The sequence below is a fragment of the Leguminivora glycinivorella genome, chromosome 7 (assembly GCF_023078275.1).
Source record: "Leguminivora glycinivorella isolate SPB_JAAS2020 chromosome 7, LegGlyc_1.1, whole genome shotgun sequence".
NCBI lineage: Eukaryota > Metazoa > Arthropoda > Insecta > Lepidoptera > Tortricidae > Leguminivora > Leguminivora glycinivorella.
In genome coordinates, this window is record NC_062977.1 from 17,496,266 (window position 1) to 17,519,584 (window position 23,319).

The window sequence follows — 23,319 nt, forward strand, 5'->3', positions numbered from 1 at the left end:
AAATAATTTTACTACGCTTGTGAATGAAAAACGTCGACTTTTGAAGCAGCTGAGATGCTCGAATCACGTTCCTATTCTTTAGAAAAATATATCCTTAGTAAGAGCCAACAACGGCAGCGCAGCGTAATCAGTTGATTTTCCCTAGCTAGTTTCAGTTTATATTCCTGCATTTTCAGTTTTAGTTCAATGTTGCAGTTAACCAAATGTTGTTCTAGATAAAACCAGGACGGGTAATATTTAACGCTCGTAAAATCAATACCAATTTTGCTTTGTTTCTCTTGCTGAACTGGATAATTAGAAATTTCCAGTGTTCTCTCTTAGTTACAATTTTGAGTAATTCAACAATGTTTCAGACCTAATCACTCATAATATTTAGGACAATATTTTATAATCCTTCTTATTATAGAAAGTATAAATCTTTACGAAAGCAACTACCATCTGACTTCCTTCCCACTTCAACGAGTGAGAAACTAGGTCTTGTTAGGATTACGCAAGTTTAATTTTTATTAAGCAGAAACGTCTGCTAACGATTCTAAATATTTTTATATTAAAGGAAAAAAATGGAAAAATTTACGCTTCCGGCGGGACTTGAACCCGCACCATTTTTGCAATCCGTGCAATGCTCTTACCAATTGAGCTACGGAAGCCACGCCGGACCTCGCAAATCTTTCCATGCCTTTCCTTTTTGTACACACGTCTTGGGGTGACGTCTAGCGCCATCTACCGACAGTCCCGCCGGAAGCGTAAATTTTTCCATTTTTTTCCTTTAATATAAAAATTGCGCAAGTTTTTTTAAAAACACACAGATGCCACTTAACCACCAAAATCTTGTAATCATGCTGCATAGCAAGCAGTGGCGGCGCGTGAAAATTTTCGTTGGTAAAGCCGGAGGGGTTTTTGGCATCTGTTTTGTATGGACTTCTACAGATACTAGAGAATTTTAGGGAACTCGTTGGGAATCGAGTTGTATCGACGCTCCGCCACTGATAGCAAGTAGCTTAAAGTGCTTAACAAGGCCTACAGGAACAAGCCCCGTCCTTTGCATAGATTGGGACGATACGAAGGCCTGTCGCGAGGCAAGACAGGGTGACTGAAGAGGTTACGGCAAGGTTGAAACTTTACAAAGTTGTAGGCGAAACTGGGTTGAACTGTATCCGAAATTTTAGCTCATCTATACATATACACGCACATGCGTTTTTGACGTTTCAACAGCGCTCCCAAGAGTTACTTACTAGAACCAAAAAATACAAAAATTTTCCGTGACTTTCGCTATCGAGTAAAGTATTCTAAATCATTAAACCCTCATGGTAGAGGCTCTGTGGGCAACCGTTTCATTTATTAGGTACTTAGCGTAACTATAACCCGTATTCTGCCCGTATTCTATCACACCAATACATGGGAAAGGGACAAACGAATTTTATCGGCTCGATATCTTTAGTGAACGTTTATGAATAAAGGAGATAACTAGTTAACTTTGCTTGGTGAAAGTTGGTAATGTAAAGGCTAGTCCGCGGCTCAAGCACGAAAATTGCAAACAATATGTAAACGAAATCTACAAGTCAACGCGGATTACGGTATGTTTGCACGACCTTTCGTGAGAATAACTCAGTTTTGCTACATGTTTGGGGATATTTCATGGCGAATTTCGATGAGAAAAGCGGACGTTGAATTGTATAGACTTTTTTTACACAATTTGTGATGACGCGACGAATCTTTAGCGTAGAGGATGATTTTACAGAATTCGGACTTCGGACTATGAAATATTGAATACTGATGATAGTGATAATCAAACTATTGAAGTTATGTTTCGATAGTTGTGGCCTGTTAGTGCCAATAAAGACAAACTGCAACCCAGCCGGCGTATCATGCTTCCATCTTTATCACTTATCCACGTGGATAAGACATCTGTCACTCTCACACTGACATACTTGCGAAAGCGTGACGGTTACTTTATCCACATCGATAAGTGATAAGTGATAAAATTGGAACCATAATACGCCGGCTGGTAAGAACTTGAATGGAAACTGCATGTCGACGTTGCTACTTCGCCGACGGCACGCCAATTTCAACGTCGCCGTGCTGTTGCCAAGTAGATACCTTTAAGGCCAGTTGCAGCAACCACTATTAATATCGTTTTCAGTACAGATGGTGTTTTTTTCACGCACTAGTGCGAGAAGTGGTTCATTATATGCCAGGTCGAAACTTCGGAGGCTCATCTGTACTGAAAAACGTCGTACGATACACGTGCTAAAAGGAAATTCGTAACTCGTGTCGATTTAAAACACTCCCTTCGGTCGTGTTTTAATTTATCGCCACTCGTTTCGAACTTCCTTTTTTACGCACTTGTATCGTAATGTACTATTTCAGTACAGATGGTGTTTTTTTTACGCACTAGTGCGAGAAGTGGTTAATTATATGACAGGTCGAAACTTCGAAAGCTCATCTGTACTGAAAACGTCGTACGATACACGTGCGAAAAGGAAATTCGTAACTCGTGTCGATTAATTTATCGCCACTCGGTTCGAACTTCCTTTTTACGCACTTGTATCGTAATGTACTATTGTCTTGGTGCGCCTTTATATTTCTTGTTACAGTTGATATGATACATATCTGTCGTTTGCATTATATCGCGTGATAAGTGCATATAAACTATCTAGTTATGTCGCTATAATTGTAAACTATATTTCATTGAACATTTATTTAACGCCATTTGTATGCATACTGTAGATAGTTTCAAAATAGAAAATTGCATCAGTGGTTTCAAGAGCGATAACGCTCCAAAAATAAGAGCTCCGTGTTCCTATAGGTTGCCTTACGTCATAACGTGACGCGTCACGTTATTTTTCTGTGACGATATTCTCATCTCATAATTCAAAATCATGTCAAAGGAATAACTCTTATGCCACTGTTACCGCCCGGAGTCTTGTGGCTTTCAGTCTTGCTTTTTAGGTTATTTTCTGTGTTGTGCAGATTTTTTTACAACTAACAATCCTAAATTACTACAAATTGATTTATTGCCTTATTATATAAATATATTAAAATATATTTACATTATGTAAGCCGCCTACTTTTATAACAGGGAGTATACTCGTAAGTCTAAACAGTTATCGTATAATTCTTTATACGATGACTTTTTACATGATTATAATAAAAATAACATTTAGTTTGCTATTTACTCTACACTTCTTTTCAAAATCCCAAAACTTTTTTACATCTCATAATGACGCAATTAATCGTAATTGAGAATAATTAAGTACGCATGTTTGTTTGTTATTAAATCTAGAGAGCATATCCACATTAAATAATTTTACTACGCTTGTGAATGAAAAACGTCGACTTTTGAAGCAGCTGAGATGCTCGAATCACGTTCCTATTCTTTAGAAAAATATATCCTTAGTAAGAGCCAACAACGGCAGCGCAGCGTAATCAGTTGATTTTCCCTAGCTAGTTTCAGTTTATATTCCTGCATTTTCAGTTTTAGTTCAATGTTGCAGTTAACCAAATGTTGTTCTAGATAAAACCAGGACGGGTAATATTTAACGCTCGTAAAATCAATACCAATTTTGCTTTGTTTCTCTTGCTGAACTGGATAATTAGAAATTTCCAGTGTTCTCTCTTAGTTACAATTTTGAGTAATTCAACAATGTTTCAGACCTAATCACTCATAATATTTAGGACAATATTTTATAATCCTTCTTATTATAGAAAGTATAAATCTTTACGAAAGCAACTACCATCTGACTTCCTTCCCACTTCAACGAGTGAGAAACTAGGTCTTGTTAGGATTACGCAAGTTTAATTTTTATTAAGCAGAAACGTCTGCTAACGATTCTAAATATTTTTATATTAAAGGAAAAAAATGGAAAAATTTACGCTTCCGGCGGGACTTGAACCCGCACCATTTTTGCAATCCGTGCAATGCTCTTACCAATTGAGCTACGGAAGCCACGCCGGACCTCGCAAATCTTTCCATGCCTTTCCTTTTTGTACACACGTCTTGGGGTGACGTCTAGCGCCATCTACCGACAGTCCCGCCGGAAGCGTAAATTTTTCCATTTTTTTCCTTTAATATAAAAATTAGCAAGTTTTTTTAAAAACACACAGATGCCACTTAACCACCAAAATCTTGTAATCATGCTGCATAGCAAGCAGTGGCGGCGCGTGAAAATTTTCGTTGGTAAAGCCGGAGGGGTTTTTGGCATCTGTTTTGTATGGACTTCTACAGATACTAGAGAATTTTAGGGAACTCGTTGGGAATCGAGTTGTATCGACGCTCCGCCACTGATAGCAAGTAGCTTAAAGTGCTTAACAAGGCCTACAGGAACAAGCCCCGTCCTTTGCATAGATTGGGACGATACGAAGGCCTGTCGCGAGGCAAGACAGGGTGACTGAAGAGGTTACGGCAAGGTTGAAACTTTACAAAGTTGTAGGCGAAACTGGGTTGAACTGTATCCGAAATTTTAGCTCATCTATACATATACACGCACATGCGTTTTTGACGTTTCAACAGCGCTCCCAAGAGTTACTTACTAGAACCAAAAAATACAAAAATTTTCCGTGACTTTCGCTATCGAGTAAAGTATTCTAAATCATTAAACCCTCATGGTAGAGGCTCTGTGGGCAACCGTTTCATTTATTAGGTACTTAGCGTAACTATAACCCGTATTCTGCCCGTATTCTATCACACCAATACATGGGAAAGGGACAAACGAATTTTATCGGCTCGATATCTTTAGTGAACGTTTATGAATAAAGGAGATAACTAGTTAACTTTGCTTGGTGAAAGTTGGTAATGTAAAGGCTAGTCCGCGGCTCAAGCACGAAAATTGCAAACAATATGTAAACGAAATCTACAAGTCAACGCGGATTACGGTATGTTTGCACGACCTTTCGTGAGAATAACTCAGTTTTGCTACATGTTTGGGGATATTTCATGGCGAATTTCGATGAGAAAAGCGGACGTTGAATTGTATAGACTTTTTTTACACAATTTGTGATAAAATATTAACACGGGTATACACGATATACGGTGGCGCTTAAGGATTTGAAGCGAAGTAAATAATGGAAATGAAATGTTTGTCACGAAAAAATATTGCGGCGAGAGTACAAATAATACACATTTTAGTTCAAGGATGTAACTCTTCAGTTACCTATATCGCAAGCCAATACACGAAAGAAGAAAGAACAAAAAACGTCAGTTTGACGAATCACAGGGTATCTGTAGTCGAGAAGGAAAACTTTATTTTGTGTTCAAGTTTCGGCACTTACAAATTTTTTCCCCAAAACTTCTACTGTTTCGTAACAAAAACAACAAAGCCCTTACGTTTTATGAATGAATCAATACTTCGGTTACAAATAAAACTTCTAGTGCTTTGCAACTGTTTTTCATCTTTAGCGGGTTATTGTTAAAATAAATATCAGTAAAGAAGCATGTATGATCATATTGATCATCCATCTACTACTAATTGAGGGCCACGTAGCCCACGTATTGTTTGAATGTCGCAATAGAATCTGGCTCCCCACCCCCGCTGACAACCCCACTCATTTTGCTCATTTATTATGTCCTCCATTCACACACTACCAAGCAGATTTATGAAAAGGAACGCTTCTTGAAGGACGCATGAAAAATTTTCAGTAGAAAATCATTTTATTTCACATTTCTAAAAATGGATCCGATAAAAATAATTGTCAAAATTGAGAAATGAGTTAGCGATAGGGCTCTGGATATTCGTTACTACCCGCCGATCCGTGCGCCCGGCCCCTTAGCCCCGGCGGTGCTAAGCGTCCGAACTACCCGAACCCGCCGAAGTCCGTTCCCGTGTAGTGCCGTTCGCGCGTGTAGTGCCGAATCGGCGTTCGGGGCCGGACGGCCGGAGGCACGGACTTCGGCACGTCCGCTCGGGTATTGAACACACGAGGCGGCCGGCAGACCGATCGACTTATTGCCGTGCCGGTTTGTATTTGAAAAATAGGTGAATTTTAAATTTTTTGTTAATATAACGAACGGACGCGAATTGGTTTTATACAGTACTCGTTTTATTTGAATCAATAACGTGTTAACTACATTTTTTGCACTTGTTCCCGTTACGTTATAGGTTAATCGTACAGATTAAATAATATGGTGATGGTGATATTCAAACCCAATATTACAAACGTATTCCTATAGGTCTACTGGTTTTTTTTTAATAAAGTTGCTTAAGACAATTGCGAAAAGTAGAGTTCAATGGACTTTATTTGTCTCTAGGTTAACTAATAGAAGTCTAAACAGGGTATTGGTTTGTGTGAAAAATACTATATTAAGTAGTTCAATTACTTGATTATTTTATGATGTTCATGGTGCCTTACTAACTACCTGTAGGGACCATACCACCTATAGGTACTTACTTTATATACATATGTTGACAAATATACTTCAAAATATTGTCTTTGGTTACCGCGACAGTTATTCATGCAATTTATTATAGTTATATCTATGTTTCATAGTTTTAAAATAAATAAATAAATATTGGGGACATTACACAGATCGACTTAGTCCCAAACTAAGCAAAGCTTGTACTGTGGGTGCTAAGCGACGATATACATACTTAAATAGATAAACACATAACTATGAAAACGGATTATATCGCGTATACTGTATACTGAATTTACAATAGAGGTATATCCTTCAAATTAAGGAAATGTATTTGAACTATAGAGTTATTAGTTTTTATCTAAGAAGTTAGTAGAATTAACGTCGCATGAGAAGACAAAGGTAATAATAATGACTTGTGGGCGGCACAATAACCAATACCCGTGGTGATTTTTACTGATAATAATGACACTCAAACCTCACACCCGGCTTCCCTTTGACGTGGACAAACCTTTTGTTTGAAAAGTTCTAGATGTAGCCGCGCTGTTTTACAAATACCTAGTTCAGAATGGTATTTTTTTTGTTATTTTGGAGGGATCCACTTTGAAGTGAATATGTTCCCTAGTCCTGGTTCTTAACTTGAGCTAGTCGGATAGGGTGTGACAAAAAGCAAGAGACTTGACATGTATAGAGGTAATTAGAAAAAAATAAAAGTACGCAGTACGTCGAGGTGTCAATGTTTTCCCTCTTTTCCCTCATTTTTATATCACTATTTTCAGTTTTTTTTTATATTGTCATGAAAACCCTGAAAGCTATAATCACGATATTTAGGAAAAGTATATTTATTCTCCATAAATTTTTCTACAATACTATCTTTTAAGTCTTTAACTCGTCATTTTCAAATTATGTTTAAGTCCCCCGCATAATATTTGTGTTTAACTACTAGTGGGATGAGTAGGGGTAGCAATATACTTTAAATGGAAATATTGTAGAGAATTTCATGGTACTTCTCCTAGACATCTTTCTAGTAAGTACTCGTAATATTTACTAACCAAAACCTTTAATAGTTTTCGAGAAAATTTAAAAACGCTAAAAATGGGAGATAATAGTGGGGGGAAGAGATTGACTCCTCGGCGTGTTTCTACTTCTATTTATTCTTATGAATGTCAAAGCTATGTGCATACCAAGTTTCATGCTTTCTGACATCATACGAATTTAGGCCACTTAAAACGCGTGCCCTATATAATAATGCCTAAAATGTAAAACATGGAAAAAGTCGAGTATATAACATTTGTCCCCCAGTCACAATTGCTCCGCTGTCCCTTTCTCATTTTAGTTATTAAGGTTTTATCATTTTCGGTTCTCATATTCGCTTGAACCAAGACCGCGAACGATCATCAAGCATCACTAAACGTCGAGAACGGATCGGATCCGCGGGTTTTTAGAGTCCGTCGATCCGGACACACGGACTACACGGGTACCCGGACCTTAATTACACGGTCCCTAATTACCCGTTCCAAACGGGCCAGAAATCCGGATTCGTGTAACACGGGAACGGATACCCGGCAACGGGTACACGAAACACGGACGCGACCGGGAGCCCTAGTTAGCGATAAGCTGAATCACGAAAAATCTTAATGGAACGCGTAATAAAGGAGTTTTGAGTGCCTATTTAAATGAAAGTAACCGATATCAACATCGGCCAGCCCAAAATTCTTGCGGGCACACCCATTAATCAGATGGAATGGCGGGACGGAAACGGTCCCTTATTGCTTTTTTTTCTGTTTCAAAACATCGACACGACACGTGCTCAGCACGCGAATGCGGTGAACTAGACGTTAAAATGTATAACGAACTTGGTGGACGAGCTCTCGTAATACAAAATACAACGCTTACGAACAATAAACATGTCCAACGGAACAGCGGTGGAACAAAGGCGAGCAACAAGCTGCAACTTTTATAAAAGTGCAGTGTGGTATGCAGGCGATATTCAACGGATTGCAGAAACATTTGTTTACGGCTAGTATCGGGAGCTCTCGATAGTTCCTATTTCCTGTCTACGGGCTTTGTTGGTAAGTATGCAAATCGCAACAGTTCTAACACACTAAACTAGTTTATTTCTGGAGTTAAATCAACATTTTGTTGTGACAAATTTGATACAAAAATAATCAACCCTCGTCGCCATGTCCAATATTGAGCTATGAGTTTATTATGAATACATTCTTACTATCAAGTTTTGTGTCAGACAAAGTCAGAATGACCGCAAATGGACAGTACAAACATTTATATTGCCAACGGGGCCCATTTTGTCAAATAAGGAAGTTTGTCGGATTTTGCGGATCCTCGTCGCGTAAGGGGATTACTAGTTGCGACCCAAATGTCTGAATGCCGGCTATTGAACTGTCTCGTTGTTTATAACAGAGAACGTCCGAATAATAATATTTCTGCGCTCATTTATTGCTTATATGTGCCGTTTTTCAATAAACTACCACTCACACTCACTGCATTTATCGAGACATATATTGAGCTTTTAGACTTAAAACTATGTTTTAGTATAAATCCCTTCACCATGAAGATTTGATGAAAATGTACGTGACTAACGAAAACATTTTAAGATTCTTGACGGAAAATTAAAAAGCCATATCTTTAAAATCGCGCGCTCCATTATGTTTTAATATAAATGTAAACTAACAAAAAATCTAAAAAAGGCTGCAGAAACTAGGTTACTCATAAAATATAAACTTGGACACAAGCCTTTGTGGCTACATGTAGCATGCATTGCGCCTGACACGTTATCTTGTACAAACTCTTCTCTAAGTTATTAATGTTATTATCCTTGACATAACGTTTAAAATCCTGCTCTGAACAGAGGTTAGAATGAAAGCGGCACATTGTTAATAATACAACTTGTTTATGGTTACATACATTGTTCACAAATTTTGAGAACTCGCTACGAGTATTCTTGCCAGGTTGAATCTTCCGTTTAAATTGAGAAAATAAATTCGGACGTTCAGGATTTTCCGTCTGAAAAAGAAAACAAAAAGAAAAGAACGGACGGCCCAAAAGATAAGGTCAAGCTCAATTAAGTGTATCCCTGTTGTAGTCATACTAGTTATGAAAAAAAAGCTGCACTTTTGGATGGAAGCAAGCCGCTTTGCATGGTGATAGTAGACATCATAGTAAACGATTTTTTCCGAGGATATCGAAATTTCATCTCTTAGGAAGCCGAGCGTAGCGAGGTGTTTTATGAAAATTAAAAAAATTCTATCTTTTTATTGCATCGTCCGATTTTGACAAAACGTATCTCAAATGAAAGGTATTGATTTGTGTAATTAAAAAAAAATACAAAGAAAAAAAATTTGAAAGAAAAGTAAGAAAAAAATAAAAAAGTTAATTTACGTCTCGCACTGAATAACTTCAAAGAATGACAGACAAAATGTACAATGTCGATATACGAGTTTTTTTTAATCGAAGACAGATAAATTTTTAGTTGAAAACTGAAGACCGCATCGAAATCGGATTAGCATTTTTTAAGATACAAGATACAAGTTGCCAAAGTTGGGAAAGATCGCTTTATATGGCCACTTTGAAATTCCTTCCTTAGCCAGAAAGTCAGAAATAATATGTTTTTCTGACACAGAAAAATACATAGTAACAGTACACATCAAAATAAAATTAAAAATTCCGAGGATATTATGTTTCATCCCTTAGAACGACGAGCGTAGCGAGGTCGGTTACGAAAACCGAAAAAAAATCTCATTTTTTTATACGTCGTCCGATTTCGACAAAACATGTTTCATTTGAAAGGTATTGCTTTATGTAACTTAAAAAAAAAATATTGAAAAAAAATTGGAAAAAAAATGTAAGATTTAAAAAAAAAAACCTTAAATTTCGTATCACTCTTAATAACCGCAAAAAACGGTAGACACGGTGTATAATTTCGATATATGATTTTTTAAAATTAAATACAAATAAATTCATGATTATAAACTAAAAACCGAATCGAAATCGAATCAGTAGTTTTTAAGATGCAAGTTGTCAAAGTTGGCTTAGTTTGTTTATATCGTCGCTTATAAATTCCTTAGGCAGAAAGTCAGAAACATTATATTTTTCTTACAGTTAAAAGTATGCATAGGTAATAGACATCATAATAAACAATTTTTTACGAGGATATAAAAAATTCATCCCTTGGAAAGCCGAGCGTAGCGATGTCTGTTACGAAAAACAAAAAAAAGGCAGTTTTTTTTTTATTGGATCGTCTTTCTAAGGGTTTTACGAATTTACTTTTTTTATTTTTTTCTTACTTTTCTTTCAAACTTTTTTCTTTGTATTTTTTTTTAAATTACACAAATCAATACCTTTCATTTGAGACATGTTTTGTCAAAATCGGACGATACAATAAAAAGATCGAATTTTTTTTAATTTTCATAAAACACCTCGCTACGCTCGGCTTCCTAAGGGATGAAATTTCGATATCCTCGGAAAAAATCGTTTACTATGATGTCTACACAGAGAACCTCCTATAGAGTAGAAATCTTGTATATTTTGTTCGCGATACGAGTCACCAGTGTTTGGGGTGCGAGGAGCGGGCGGGGAATGTGTTAAGCGCGCTGTGATTGGCCGTTTCAAGGACGGCGGGCAGTCGCGCCACATGAAAAGGGACAGAAGTATGACTGTCTCTCTACTGACGCGTAAGTGGCCAATGTAAGTTGACCTATGCCGGCTCTGAATAAATTATAAATATGACTTATTTGTGGAATGTAATGCCGTCTGTTTTTAAATTTGAGCTTCTTGTTACCTTTCCACACTACAGGTGGACATCTTTAAGGCATCAAAATACCCTTTTCCAATTTTTTAGTGCGAAAAACACGCGCTGCTTTCGGGTCTGTTACTTGGTCGATACTGATCGGGCACGGCGAGCGCCCGCGCTTATATCAGTGCAAATACTAGGAAGGCTGGCGACCGCGAGTCTTCTTGTAATGGATGTCTATAGGGGTTGGTCTGTGGATGTCTACTATCACCATGCAAAGCGGCTTGCTTCCATCCAAAAGTGCAGCTTTTGGCCAAAAATTCTCCATAACAAGTATGACTACTATTGTGACGGTTACAACATATATGATATGATATGTTACGTCAGAGAATAAGATCTGACATTAAATATATTTTTGGGAGTGAATACAGGTGTCTTGTAGACATCTTAATGGCAGTTTCAAATGTACAATAAATTATTCGCTTGCAGTCCAAGAAACTCTGCGAGTAATTAAGTAGCAAATAACCAATGTTATAAATAGTAACCCCCTTATTCGTAAATGTACTCTAAAGTTAACAAGCCAATAATGTTAGTTTGTACTTTTCTATCACACTAATACGTCGGAAAGGGACAAACGAACTTCATCGGCTTGATAACTTTAGAGTACGTTTAAGTACGTAATACGTATCCCTACCCTAGGATGGGATGCCGTATGTAATGGATGCTTCCTAAGATAATTTTCTAGTTCAATCTCATCTTCCTACTTACTCGGGGAGCGATCTACTTGTCAGGGCTTTATTACATTAATGACACTCTTGTCAACAACTTGAATTACTTTGGGAGTTCCGTGATTTATTGTAAAACTTTTGTACTTGTCATAGTTGTCATACACATTGAGTTTATTTGTTTTCTGCATAAAACTGAACAGGAAATAGGGATAGAGGAAGCATGTGTTTGTGAAAAGAAAACTTGTTAACCAAACCTTGAGATAAAACTCAAGGTAACTTGATTGTCTCATAATGTGACAGATAAATCCTGAGGCACCTTCTTGCAGAAACAGAATATGACTTTAATATCAGTGACATAGTAAAGTAAACGCTTTTCATAATTTGAGTGTGTTTAGTAAAACGTCCCACTTTGTCGGTTACCATTAAGGCGAGATTTACTTGTATCTTTATATGAATACACTGTTAAAGCGGCTTTATAGCAATCGACCAAGTGGGACGTTTTCACGTGCACACTCAAATATAATACATATATAAATTGTATACAATAGTTACTTAAACTATAATTAAGTACTTATCTTTAATACTCGTAAAGAAGCGCATACTAATTCCGACACAAGTTTTGCACAATTTGTTGAAATTGCATTATAGACCTATCTAATTACGTTTACTTAAAATATATGGTTAAAATAACTGCATATATTTTTTATTATACCTGGTTAGGGGGCGTCCATTAATCGTGATTAATTTATCATACGTTTTTGGCTCAATTTAGATCAATGGTGATCTTTATCTTTGGTGATATTTTCAGGAGCACCCTCCCCTTTTTGACAACTAAGTAGACTTTTTTAGAGTACATACATGAATCTACTTACTTAAGTACACGTGATGAGGAGATACAGACATTTTTTTTTATTTAAAAATAACCGACTGCTCACATCTTTTTGCATTTGCACTGCACGACGCAAGAGTACCAACTGCGAGGCAAATTACCGCGCGAATTTTAAAAGTCAGCTCAGGTTTGACAGTCTGGTTATTTAAAGTTTATATATTAAAAAAAATAGCGCATAAATAGTCTTTTTGTTAACTAATAACACAGAATATATAATAGTACAAGTACAGAAGGCCCACTGCTTTGATGTTCACGAAATGCCTACAAAATTCTAACAAAGAAACGAGCCGCACGTGCGCAGCGTTGGACGATAGGGTTGCCTATAGTTTAAAACGAATTAATATTTGGATAAAATGTTATACTATTATATTCATGTCTTGGGTACTTTCTATATTTTTGTTTAAGTCCCAACACTCCCAACATCACAAGCCTTATTGAACTTTTCCGTGGGACTCAATCAATAGTAGATCTATGTAAGATTGTGCTATTTTATTCATGATGTCTATTTAACTAAGCTTTATTAGCCATTCCACACGCGGACATCGCATATGAAACTTAAAAAAACTCGCGACGTAAAGTAACAATTAGAATGTGCGAAGTGCGAACGTGCGTTCCATGAGAATGCGCGCCACCCCTGATTAGGCCGTGAACTCGCGGCCGCTAGCATGTACTTGTAGCGCGGCTATAGAATCGCGGAGTGAGCCGCCCCTGCTAATAATACAATGTAGCACAGAGGAACAAAAAACCTTCTTTCCTTACTTAGCAATAATTGTGTCAAGTTATGTGATGACCTGATGACTATTGTATGAACTTACCTCACCGAAGAATTCGGTCATGGGGCTCTCTTCAACCGCGACGTTGACGTCGTCGGGCCCGACGTCGTCATCGTCGCTTTGCGCCTGAAAAGAAAAAACAATGTTAAAGGTGGATTTAAATAACAATGACGCTTAAGGGACCTGTTAACTTGAAATATCGATGGCGAGCGTCGGAATACGGGTACGATTACAGGTACAGGTAATAATGATTGCTCATGAGAATAATTTGATGTTGTTGATACAGGACCTTAATATTATTTTATGCAACTGGTGGTTAAAAGAGGTCAAAAAAGGTGAGTGGCGTGGGTAACAATTTGAGGCGAAGCCGAAAATTGTTAATAAAGACGCCACGAGCATTTTTTGACTCAGTTAAACACCGTTGCATACAATACTTTTTCTACGACCAAGTACTTATTTTGAAAGAAAATTATAAATCAACAAATACCTACTTTCAGTCATCTTAGTTATCTAGTGGACCGCCTACCATTTTGAATATGCAGTTTGAGTGCAAACCTGAAAATAAAGTATGGTTCTTTTAAGCCTGGCCACTAAGACGAATCGAGCCGAGTTGAATCGAGTTCTCATACATTTGAATGCGATTCGACGCAGCAGAAAACGAAGGAGTCTCGACTCTGCGAATTGGTTTGTTAAGTTGGTAGCAATGTATTTACTGAACTGTAACAGCTATATCGTGCTACTTCTACTAAATGTTTTCAGGGTATAGACTAGATAGACTTGTCCTGACATCTTTTATGTAGGGTTTTTAAGTTCTATGCACGACCTTGTAACTCACGAATAAAGGTACGGGAGTAGAAAAAATATCTTTAATAAACGACTGAACGTGAACAATTAGACCTGATTTAGACGGTATTGATACATACAATTTTACACAGTCATCAAATACCGCAATGGAATAAAACTCGTATGCGAGTTCTCGTACCGTCTAAATGGGCCCTTATGATACAGAACTTTTTTTTATACCAGTTACCTATTTGTTGAAGCTAAAGAAAAGGAACTACATAGACTAGTGGTATAAGTCGTTCCCTCTGAGGACAAACGTCGAAAAAAGTTTTATTTTGGCAGGCAATCCTCTTGCTTGTTGCCTCAATCAGGTCTTGGACGTTTAATTTAATTTTATTGTCAAACATTCTTGTGTTTGTAAACATCCATAATAATTCCATATTTGACTAACATAACATACGCGCAAAATATGTGTAACTAGAACTTGAACGACTACAATAATCCCATTCAAATCTATGCAAGTCAGCGAGCCTTTCAAAACCAGAAATCAATACAACGCATTATCCATCCATTGTTATGCTGTTTATACATTTACTGACGTCTAATGTGTTGTACTCAATTGTGGCATATAAAAAGTACAGCATAAATATGTGCTATTTTAAGAACGTAGGCACGGCCCAACACGGAGGCACGTACACAAAATAGAACCCACTTAGTACTACAAGAGAGGTGGCCATTATTCAATTTGTGCGGGCCGACCGCGTCCCCCACAGAGGTCTGTGCGGATATACAGCGACGCAGTTCGGACGGAACGAATATCCTGTCTTTATCAGTGCACTGGAGACCTAAAATAACTGACTATGTCCTGAGGATGCTTAAATTGTAACACAAAACCGTGATAAGAAGTAGGATACATTTACATACTCGTAGTGGACAAGGTTATTCCTACCTTCCTAACATAATATAACCCAAGGGTGTTCGGCATTGTAGACATCACAGATGATAGGACATTACTAAAGTTACCTTCAATGCACCTAAGTGTTCCGTCTGTATTACAGACGGGCTACAACTGCAACTTGTAGGTATGCAATGAAAACTTGCCAAAACAAATGAAGGTTTGGTTTGTCAAAACAAAGATTGATCTCTGAGTGGCTAGTTCGATTAGACTATTTTTTTAGAATAAATGTATTTAAAAGAAAAGACCTGTTCGTCGCCTTGCTATTGCCTGTTTGCCCCACCCAACCATACGCAGGCTGGCACCGACTCCAAAAATAATTGATTTGTTTATAATTTGGATGTTTAGATTATTGCAATACGATAAGAAATCTGAATTCAAAGGTTTATTATTTTTTGCTTTTTAGTTTCTCCGTGTTTTGTAACGCGCTTTTTTTGAAGGCGGTTTTATTTTTTGTTAAAAAGTTAATTTATTTGTTGATTTTTAGTGATTCCTATTGATATTATATGTATCAGTCCGAATATATGTACACTAGTGAAAGAATTATCCTTTAACTCCTAACCATTGAGGAGTTGACCTTCCATCATCAGCTCAGCCACATAAAATTATTACCATCAGGCGTAAATACTGGTTTACCTTTGAAAAATACACTAAAAACATTACATGTGCCTATAACATTTGAAGAGTTCCCTCGATTTCTCCAGGATCCCATCATCAGACCCTGACTTGGTGCCAATGGGACCATCTCGGGGTTATACCCGTTCGATCAAAAAAAAAATTTTGAAAATCGGTCCACAATTCTCGGAGATATCGAGGAACATACATACAAAAAAAAAAAAAATAAAAAAAAAAACATTCAGTCGAATTGAGAACCTCCTCCTTTTTTGAAGTCGGTTAATAAATATGTGCTATTTTAAGAACGTAGGCACGGCCCAACACGGAGGCACGTACACAAAATAGAACCCACTTAGTACTACAAGAGAGGTGGCCATTATTCAATTTGTGCGGGCCGACCGCGTCCCCCACAGAGGTCTGTGCGGATATACAGCGACGCAGTTCGGACGGAACGAATATCCTGTCTTTATCAGTGCACTGGAGACCTAAAATAACTGACTATGTCCTGAGGATGCTTAAATTGTAACACAAAACCGTGATAAGAAGTAGGATACATTTACATACTCGTAGTGGACAAGGTTATTCCTACCTTCCTAACATAATATAACCCAAGGGTGTTCGGCATTGTAGACATCACAGATGATAGGACATTACTAAAGTTACCTTCAATGCACCTAAGTGTTCCGTCTGTATTACAGACGGGCTACAACTGCAACTTGTAGGTATGCAATGAAAACTTGCCAAAACAAATGAAGGTTTGGTTTGTCAAAACAAAGATTGATCTCTGAGTGGCTAGTTCGATTAGACTATTTTTTTAGAATAAATGTATTTAAAAGAAAATGTGTTTTTTTACAGCATAACCTAAATCGGAAACGCTGCTGTTTTAATACGTTACCCGGTAGTTAGAAATACTGTATCCACATAATAATGTATTAACAAGCCAACACGGTCGATAATAAGCCGCGGCAAAATAAAACTGCCATGTTAGGGAGCAATCGAAAGTGCGGGTCAAGGGCGCAACAGTGTCACGTTAATGGAATCCAAATTAAATACCAAGTGTTCCATTATCGATACCAATTACTAGCACTTGATAGGATAATTAAGAGAAGCTCCTGCCAAATTTTACTTTTTATTTTTGAATTTTTCGTCATTTTAATGAAGAGCAAGTTTATTGGGTGTAAATCACAAAAAATAGGCTTTATTTCCAAAGAAAATTAACAACGAGCCAATGCACGGAAATTTTCTAATTTTAATGTATTTTTAATTTTATCTTGTTACCCTGCATACCATTATTTTAGTATAAAATAGTGACATGCCCAAGGGATTAGCTAGACTAGCCAAATTTAAAAGCGTATAGTGTATAGTGTCAGAATATTGAGGAAAAACATCAAAACCAAAACCAACGCCTTCGTAAAATTTTCTGTCGCAAGCCTCGCACGGCGCGTCATATTTTTTATTCCTTTCTAATTTCGTAGTACGCGCTCTCTTAACTACCGTGTTCCATTAATGGACTCAATTACTATAGCTATCAAGTGCTAATTAACACAGGGCATTGTTGTTCCTTGAATAAGGGAGGTGAAGCGACCCATTCCACTAAGGGTGCGAGAACTCGCATGCATTAATTACGAGTATATTGCGGTATTTTATTCGTGTGCTATTTTCTGTAACCTCAACAGCCGGCAATGTAACTAAATCGCATGCGGGGTCGCCCGCCGCGCCATTGATCTAAATGAGCCTTATGGCGCTTGTGAGTAGGTTGATCCAATCAAATCAATAGTGGGTGGCAATATTGTGTTAATTTGGGGCAAATTCATAAATTTACAGGTGTTAATATGGCTTAAACACATGGTGTACTTTTGTGGACGAACAGATACACCTTTTTAAATGAATTGGTGGTTTTAATCTAAGTATCTAACGTATTTAGAATACTACTAACATGAATGTGTAACAGAATTAATATCATAATTATAATCTATCACTTGTTTGAGTTTTATGTTCTCTAATGCAAACCACGATTTTGTACATAAACTAAAAATCCCACTTCTGAATTCGACATACAAACATTACTTTGTAGAGTAATAAGTAATAAAATAGGTTGAATAAATACTTATAAAAGCAGTACAATTTAACCAAGGATTACTGTTAAAACAAAGTAAGATTGCGTAAGAGCTTTTTTGTAAAGGAAAAACGCATTTATATTCCCCGTTATCAGCACACGCGGAAATTCAAGAGCAAACAACGAGGGCATCTAGATAGCGCTCTTGTTTTTACTGCCGCGACATTGTATCATTTTTTTACTGATAGTGATAACCTTTAGTGGCAACGTGTACTTGAATATCGTCAGCATTTTTATATCAGGGACATCCTTCCCGTTTTTTCTTGCTTGATTGCACATAACATAAAAAGAGTTAGTTCGTGAGGCGGACTGGACTTAATGCTACTACACAAAACAGATTCAAAAGGAAATAAAGAATATAGCCTATCTATACATATTTTTAAATTTAAGGAAAAATGGAAAAATTCACACGTCCGGCAGGACTCGAACCTGCGACCTCTGGCCTTGCCGGGGCCATCGCGCTTCCAACTGCGCCACGGAGGCCTGCTGGATGTGTGCGAATTTATCCATGCCTTCCCTCAATTTTCAACCGCCTCAGGGTGGCGTTATAACAAACATCTACCCGTAAGAATAGATCACAAATTTCGCGCAGCTAGCAATGTCTTTTGTTCTTCCTTTACTCCTCTTGATACCGGTCAGTCTGTTCAAGGTTGTTAATTGTCCCACGTTACTGTAACTACACTATAAATAAATAACCACAAACGCCCGAAACATTTGTACCTGATGCCTTTGGGATTAATGCGGACCTACAGAGCTCACTAAATCAGATTGCTTTCTCTGTCCCTATTCCTAAAACAATAAATTAAACAGGACGTCCTTGTGGAGGGCGGATATTTTCGTACATCTTAGTATAAAAGGTAAACACTGTTTTACATTTATATCAATGTGCGCGGTCCATAAAAATGTCGCAATGTAGCTGAAGAATATTTTTATTTATCACTCTAATGAATCAAATTTTAAGAAGAAAGGATCCATTGCTTCTTCTTACCTCTCTGACTAGACATAATAGCAAATATGTTTATCAACACAATTTTAAAGTATGATGTATTATATGCTACCTTTACGAATCTTATGATTGCCTTATAACAATTTATTTTATAAGAATCGTAAAACATGTTTTACATCACAACATGTCTTATGATAGTTAGATAGGAAGGTGCATAGAGAATAATAAGGACCAACGTTTTTACCTGGAAAGGATAAAATCGCGTGGTCGCCAACCAGAACGCGTCTCAAGACTTAAGTTATTAAGCAAATATTCAGCGGTAAATGTATTTTCGTGTCAAATCTAGTTAGGAATTCACTAATTCACCAAGGAGCCATTCAGTTCAGTTGTAGGCATCCCGAGGCGAAGTAATTTGGAAGCGGTCACGGCCGCCGGCCGCGCGGCCAGACAAAGGCTACCATTACATTACCTTACTTGACTGATCTCTCCATTGGCTAGAGTAGTTGTGGGTTTCGACTACTAGGCATTAAATATACAGTAGCTGAAGTGATTAAATTATTTGAACATGCACCCTCACATAATGAATATAGTAGCGTGAATGTAACTATTACAATATCAAAATCACATGGCAGAGTAGACGCAGATTTTTTCAAGCAATTTATCCACTCCAATGTACATGTACCTACAGATGTACTTACTCACTCACAAACGTGTTATGCTCTTTCAGTCAGTCTTAAACAAGAAGTGCTGACGTTGACCGATGTAACACTACAAATAGGTATAAGTACAATTGTTTCCGAGAACGTCACTTATAAAGTGTATGTGATTATGCCCTATGGCTACACAGGCTACCCACATTGTCAATCAGAACACCACACGAACTATCTTTTAAATGAGCCATTACACTCAATTGAAGTAGTTAAAAGGTCACCCCGCTGTACTCTGGTGTTATTAAACGGATTAATTATGATAATAAAGCATTTAAAGGGACATATTGTGGAGCTTAATACTGGCACTCTCTTGTAACTTTATTACTCGATTTACTTGATTAAAGAATAAATGAATAAAGAACAATAACATATTGAAGAAAATGTCGATAAGAACATTACCTCAAATCTAAACAGAGTTTTGTATACATATTCAGAAGGTAACATAGCTGAAAGCTAACAAGACACCTATCACAATATTCAACGCAAAACATACAAATAGGTATTAAAGAAAATTACTAAAAAAGTAAAACCGCGAAGAGCTCGGGACCGGGACTATTTTCATCTAAAGTTACATCGGGTAGCTATCTAACAAATTGGAAGTCAGGTCACGTATTTCAATTGAGCCAGATTCTATGACGTCGACTCGCTGATATGGCGTTCTGGCAAATAAGCGACAAAAATAGCATAGCTTTTTTATCAATTCCCAGTATCCGAGAGATACCGAGATACAAATTAATATCGAGTAATTTTGAAATTATCGCAAAAATACGAGCACGTATTCGGCCTGGTAAAAGTTAGTCAATTTCTACAATAGAAGATCCAACAACAACCGGGAAATATAGCGGAAATTTCGCCCCGACTTGAGCAGTGAGACTAATTAAATGAATTTTCATTTCGGGAAAATTTTAACGACTTCTGGTTATTTACCTTGTAAATTAACGAAAACTAATTATACAAGCGGCAACCCGAGTTGGCTTCATACGCAAAACCGGATTCAGCCTTTAAGCCGGGACGTGTGTTTCAATTAAGGGGGAATGAGCTTTGTAGAGATTTTTTTAAATCCCTCAACCGTACATCGTCGATTTATGTCAAAAAAACTTCGCATTTATTACGACACTTGACATCATAAAATTTTAAATTTAAATATATTTTGATTTTTTTCAATGAAGATGACATCAGAAGAAAGTTTTCTCGCTGTTGATCATGGAAAAAAATAGGTTCTCAAAATTTAGCAACTACTTTCATGGCTAAGTTGATAAAGAAATCACTAAATTAGCGGACAAACTTGAATAGTCAAGTTAATGACGCAAATTCAGGGAATAGAAAACGAAATCGATATTGCAAGTCGACCTTCGGTGTACAATTCACTACACTACGTCGTCGGCCGCTTTTGTATTCACTATTGTTCTTCAATTTGAAACTAAAAGTGGACAGGAACTGAATTCTTTGTGTTAAAAAAGTATACCCTCGAGGCCTCGACATTATTTTCATCCGATTCGAGGTAGAGATAGCGAAACGAAAGCGAAAGTTTGAAAACAATATAAAGCGTAACACGGAGGGCGCGCACTAAACGGGCAGAAATTACGCGGATCTGGGTCAACTCAATCCCTACTCGGCAGTTCTCCCAAATCTGTGCCCGGTTTTTCCAGTCCCAACAGGTGCCCGGTTGCTTTTTACTCGACACACAAATAACTTGGTGAACAGGCGTTTTGATGTCGTCTAACGATATTACGCAAAGTAATCCTGGCTTGGCTTAACGTCATGTACCCTTACGTGATGTCTTACGGCTGAAACCAACCTGGAATAGTCTCAGTCCTTACATAATTTAGTTGGATAAAGCGTCGGGTCTGTAGACCTTTTCGGGAAAGAACGGCCAGTAGATATATATTTATCGCCTCCTGGGAGGCGTTCATCAAGCTTGGAGGGAAGTTTAAGAGTGGTTGTTAGTCGTAAGTTTACTTATTACGATTACAGGTAAAAAGAATTACAAGAGTCAATGAACTTTTAGTTGAACGTTCACTATTAGTTATTATTACTACTTTAAAGTAATCTCAGTTCTACAGTTCTACACTAAACCACCATCTATAAAAAAAACTTTGCGTACTTACTTTTTAAGGTCACATAAGTATACTTAAGACTTCAGATTTTCTTAGATGTTTCAGTTTTTTCCCAAGTTCCGTAAGTATTTTTATATCATTACTATCATTAGGCAACTGGCCGCTCCGATATTGATATTCCATATATCTTTCCTCGAGCCAGCGAAGACAAATAAGGTATTCTTGTGCTGCCCTCTGGGAAATCATTACAAACTATTTACCCGGCTAGTCAGAATCGATAAAACATCGGCAAACCAAATTGATATAAAATCGTCTCTGATACTTAAGTAGGAATATACAATACCGTGATATCGGCACAGTTATAAATTTGTAGTTAAAGATGGAAATAACTTCCGACTTGTAAACGCAATGAGGTATTTGTTAAGATTTAAGATAGAGGGCACCGGGTACTGAAATTATATGTAACTTTTAGTTGGCCGTAAAGATAAGGTCTGTAATACATAAGTGAGCCTAAATAAATCGATGAAAGGGTTCCAAACTTTGCTGCCGAAAGTGGAAGGGTGCGAGTAGCAATAAAATTTATGAGTTTACTTGCGAAAACAGATTAAACCCATCTGACTAAACTCGCGAGTAATGACGGCGTATACGCGTTGTCTCGAGAATGTGTAGGAGGGTTATTATTAGGTTCCATTAAGCTTGAAGACATCTATATCGGGGGTTGATTGCGTGTCGCTAGCCGAACGGGCGACCTTAACGAAGTGGTTTCACGCGGGTCGCGGTTTACGGGGAGTCGTAAAGCCGGCGAGGGCCCGCTGACGTCGCCGCACGCGCTTGTTTACGGCCCCTTAAAGCGGGCCACTGCGGGTGTCAGACGCATTACGAGAGCTTTCGCCGTGTCTATTGACATAATTCACATAACTTACGAAGCACTAACTAACTAACCTAGAGCTAGAAAACTACCTCAAACCTCAGATTTACATGCCGGTTCTTTCCTCTTGCCCGTGTGATACACAAACGATGTGCTTTAGTATAAAGGTAATGTTCAGAGATTTGACGATCGATCGATTACTTACACTAATACCTTCCAGTCGGGTAGTATTTTTTACTTCGGAGAATTATCCTAGTAGTTTGTTGCGTCGAAAAGCCATACTTCATAGTATAATCGTAAAATACTTACCTACAGTACATACATTTTAATACAACAACTAAAAATGTCAACGTGATATAATCTCGCGTGAGCGCTATTTTCGTTACCACCTCAGACTGGAAGAAAACTCAACGCTTCTGATACTTTAAGCAGCTTAGACCGGGATCATGACCTAGGCTTCCTAGGTAATACAAGGAAAGGCTATTATAGCAAGAGTGCAAACTGTGCAGCCAGATAACGCTTCATAAAATCCAAACAAAGCGCTGGGGCAGAACAAGAAGAACAAAAACCGGCCAAGAGCTTGTCGGGCCACGCTCAGTGTAGGGTTCCGTAGTTTTCCGTATTTTTCTCAAAAACTACTGAACCTATCAAGTTCAAAACAATTTTCCTAGAAAGTCTTTATAAAGTTCTACTTTTGTGAATTTTTTCATATTTTTTAAACATATGGTTCAAAAGTTAGAGGGGGGGACGCACTTTTTTTTCCTTTAGGAGCGATTATTT

The 23,319-nt window shown here is 37.5% G+C and overlaps 1 protein-coding gene across 5 annotated transcripts in view; it reads right to left on the reverse strand.

Annotated features, from left to right (window-relative positions):
• Positions 1-23,319, reverse strand: part of LOC125228401 (syntaxin-1A) — a 129,014-nt gene that overhangs the window by 63,714 nt on the left and 41,981 nt on the right. For 3 of the 5 annotated variants that reach the window (XM_048132962.1, XM_048132963.1, XM_048132961.1), the window contains exons 2-3: positions 13,532-13,615; positions 9,275-9,373 (exon numbers count right to left, since the gene is read on the reverse strand). In XM_048132962.1, the coding sequence (XP_047988919.1) occupies positions 9,275-9,373; positions 13,532-13,615 (183 nt within the window). The remainder of the gene's footprint in view (positions 1-9,274; positions 9,374-13,531; positions 13,616-23,319) is intronic. The other 2 variants (XM_048132965.1, XM_048132964.1) reach the window with 1 other exon arrangement.